Source organism: Camelina sativa, chromosome 19, assembly GCF_000633955.1.
Source record: "Camelina sativa cultivar DH55 chromosome 19, Cs, whole genome shotgun sequence".
Taxonomy (NCBI): domain Eukaryota; kingdom Viridiplantae; phylum Streptophyta; class Magnoliopsida; order Brassicales; family Brassicaceae; genus Camelina; species Camelina sativa.
Genome location: NC_025703.1, coordinates 20,400,236 through 20,403,924, shown reverse-complemented (window position 1 = coordinate 20,403,924; position 3,689 = coordinate 20,400,236). Strand labels below are relative to the sequence as shown.

Below are 3,689 nucleotides of genomic sequence, written 5' to 3'. Positions count from 1 at the left end.
TAGAAGGTTCTTCGGCCTTCTTGTCCTGTGTAAATCTTCCAGCTTTATAAATGCCGACATAAATAACTTAATACTCTATTCTTGTACTAATACTCTGTTCTTCTGAAATAGTTCACCCTTTTGAACAAATGCCGCATCTTCAGTATATATACTTTGAAGTTAAAACTGTAAGAAAATCAAGTAAAATAACTGAGCTATAGCCTATGGGTTGGTCGTTGACTTTAAAAAAATTACGAAACTTGGAAACAGTTAAAAAGAAATAAAGAATAATAATATCTTCAATTGAGTGCTGGAATGATATATATATGCGTTGTGGACAAGAGATTGGCCATCAAGATTCCGTATTTTCAAACTTATCATATAAAAGAAAAAGATCAGATACACATTATTATTATTATTCCTCGATCGCCTAATAACGACATTCATTAAGGGTTGGGTTGATTTCCATAAGCATGAAAATATGGGGTGTTACTGTTAATCTTCTTCATTTTCTTTTGAAAAATAGTACACACATATTGTGTTGTACACTTTGTAGTTAAGTTATTAGAGACGTCAAAATAAATTGGTAAAATGTATATATATGTGAATTGACTGAAAAAAATATATGATAATATTAGTAACTAGGACTTGACTTAAAAAGAATTAAGAACATAACATTAATTCAGAAAATTTTAGAAACTAGCACTTTTTAGTGACGTAAAATATCAAAATTGCCTTCAAACAAAAAATAAAAAATGTAGCAGGTATTATATTCTATAAAATATATTATTTAATAAAAAAATAGCATGTCATAGTAAAATAATAAACTTATTATTTAGAGAAACAATGTGTTTTTGCCACAAAAATTATATCTTTCACGTGATCTTATTAAATAACATGTAATACAAAAAAGGTGTGTGTTACAAAAACAAATGACAATGGAGATTCTAAAAAAAATTAAGATTCGATGAAATAAAAATAGAAATTTTTGGCTGTTGATGGGGGAACGAACAGAGAAATATCCAGAGAGATAGGATGACACTATTGTTGATGGTATCAGAGAGGTTTGGCCCGATGTAGGAGGATATAAAGAAGGTGGAAAATGAAGAGAGAGGCAGTAATGAGGGTGTTGGTCTTGATGACAGTGGTTAAAGCTTAATTAGAGATTTTGAATTAGTGGTGAGAAAGAGAGAAAGAAAAAGATAAGGGATGAAAATGGACAAGAAGAAATTTGTTGTATTTTTGAACTCAAAAATAGAAAAGGACAGCACGGAAAAAATGAAGGTAAATGTAATATATAGTTTGGATACTATTTGGTCAAATAGCAAATGGTAGTTCCTTAATTTCTTTCTAAAATTCTACTATACAATGCATATAGCCCAAAAAAAAAACAAAAGAATCCACTAATTTTTTATATCTACATCTAAATCATTAAGTGATATATCCTCTTCATATCTTCAAACAATCTATTATATTCTACTATATATATTAATCAAACTTGCTATGTGATCAGTTCACATTGAAACAAATACATAGACTTTGATTCGAATGTTACCTCTATAGTTACCAATTACGAAATCGACAAAAATTTAGCTATACCACAAACATACAGTAAAAACTAAAAACTAATGTTACTGTTTTGTGTCATCAATTAAACCCAAAGAAACAACCGACAACAATAATACTAAACAAAGATACCACTGTCAATGTGTCATATATAGTTTTACATAGCCATACAAAAGAGAGAAAGAACTAGTAGAAGTGTAAGAGTGACGGAAGAATCTTGTCCCAACCAACCAAGATTGGCTTTAAAAGAAGGGAAACGAGAGAGCTAGAATCTTATAATAATTGCAGAAACAACCTTTACCCTACGGGATCGTGCTATATATATCAATTATCAAGGCCCTAACTGGTCAGTGTAGGTCCGCATCTCCCCTCAGTAAAATGGCTCAAGGACATCATCGTCATTTTTTTATTTGATGCCAAAGACTTTTTCATTTTTGCAGACTTCTTAAACCATCCTTCTTCTCTATATTAACCAAGTAACCAACGATTCCTCCACACTCTCTCCCAACTTTTTTTTTTTTTTTGGGTTAGTCTCTCACTCCGGTCAGTCAAAATGCAGCTCCTTCCGGTCATCTTACCGACAGTACTATACGTCTTCCTCCACCTTTTAAGAGGCGGCTCTGGCTCTGTTCCGCCATTGGCTCATTCCAGTCAACACGTGCCAGCCTCTCATTGGCTTCCCGCTACCGCCACCTGGTACGGAAGTCCCGAGGGCGACGGCAGCAGCGGTAATTATACATCTCTTTACATAATTTTCTTTTTGGTGATTGGGTTTTGCTGTAACAAATCAAAATTTACTGCGAACTCAATCAACAATTAATAACTAATGTTAAGGGCTTGTAAATTAATGAAACCGCGCAGGAGGAGCTTGTGGTTACGGGTCGCTAGTGGACGTGAAGCCCTTCAAGGCTAGAGTTGGAGCGGTGAGTCCGATTCTGTTCAATAGCGGCGAAGGCTGTGGTGCATGCTACAAGGTCAGGTGTCTCGACAAGACCATTTGCTCTAAGAGAGCGGTCACCATTATTGTTACCGACCAGTCACCGTCAGGACCATCTGCTAAAGCAAAACACACCCACTTCGACCTCAGTGGTGCAGCCTTTGGCCATATGGCTATTCCCGGCCATAACGGCGTCATCCGCAACCGTGGTCTATTAAACATCCTCTACCGCCGGTACCTTTTCGCGCTCTAAATAACCAACTTATTATTTTATTTGACTTCCCAAGTTCCAAATGCTAACCAACAAATTAAATGTGATACATATTTTGGTTTTTTCTTACATTGGGAATGGCAGGAGTAAACAAAACAAATAAACTTTAACGGCGTTCTGGTTTTTTTATGGTCCCGTAGTTTGACCATTGACTACACAACACACATCTATGGATCTCTGACACAAAGCACTTACACTTGTAATTTGTTTTGTAAAAAAAAAAAAAACAGAACGGCATGCAAATACAGAGGGAAGAACATAGCATTCCATGTGAACGCAGGATCAACTGATTATTGGCTATCTCTTCTAATTGAGTATGAAGATGGTGAAGGAGACATTGGCTCTATGCACATTCGTCAAGTAATATATATTTTCTCGTTAATTATCTGATCTCCCTCCACCATTGCCTTAAAATGTCACATTGCTCTATAATTTTACTTAGATTCGTATATGTTGAATTATCAAGGCCGGGTCTAAGGAGTGGATAGCGATGAAGCACATATGGGGAGCAAACTGGTGCATCGTGGCAGGACCACTCGAGGGACCATTCTCCGTCAAGCTCACCACTTTGTCCAACAACAAGACACTCTCCGCCACCGACGTCATCCCCAGTAACTGGGTTCCCAAAGCTACTTACACCTCCCGGCTCAACTTCTCCCCTGTTCTCTAATTAGCCTCTCTTCATTATTTTATTTTATTTTTGTTGTGGGAGAGAGTAGCACAAAGAGGACAATGAGTGAAGAGAGAGAGAGAGAGAGCAAACAGTAATTAAGTAATACCAGAGATCAACTGTAGCCATCTCCAAAGTTAGGGGAAGAAGAGCTTGCAATGTATGTGTCACTACTAACTTTCTATGTTGTCCCTTTTCTTGTTTTCCTTGTCCATAGGGATGTGTGTCATCTATAATTTTGTCTGTGGGACATTACTATATAAGAA

General features: G+C 36.1%; 1 protein-coding gene across 2 annotated transcripts in view; it reads left to right on the top strand.

Annotated features, from left to right (window-relative positions):
- Window positions 1,898-3,689, top strand: part of LOC104766752 (expansin-B1) — an 8,352-nt gene continuing 6,560 nt past the window's right edge. The window contains exons 1-4 of one of the 2 annotated variants that reach the window (XM_010490695.2): window positions 1,898-2,273; window positions 2,407-2,716; window positions 2,984-3,113; window positions 3,220-3,652. In XM_010490695.2, the coding sequence (XP_010488997.1) occupies window positions 2,099-2,273; window positions 2,407-2,716; window positions 2,984-3,113; window positions 3,220-3,423 (819 nt within the window). In that variant the 5' untranslated portion in view covers window positions 1,898-2,098 and the 3' untranslated portion in view covers window positions 3,424-3,652. Of the gene's footprint in view, window positions 2,274-2,406; window positions 2,717-2,983; window positions 3,114-3,219; window positions 3,653-3,689 lie in introns of those variants that run through there. The other variant, XM_010490696.2, reaches the window with a different exon arrangement.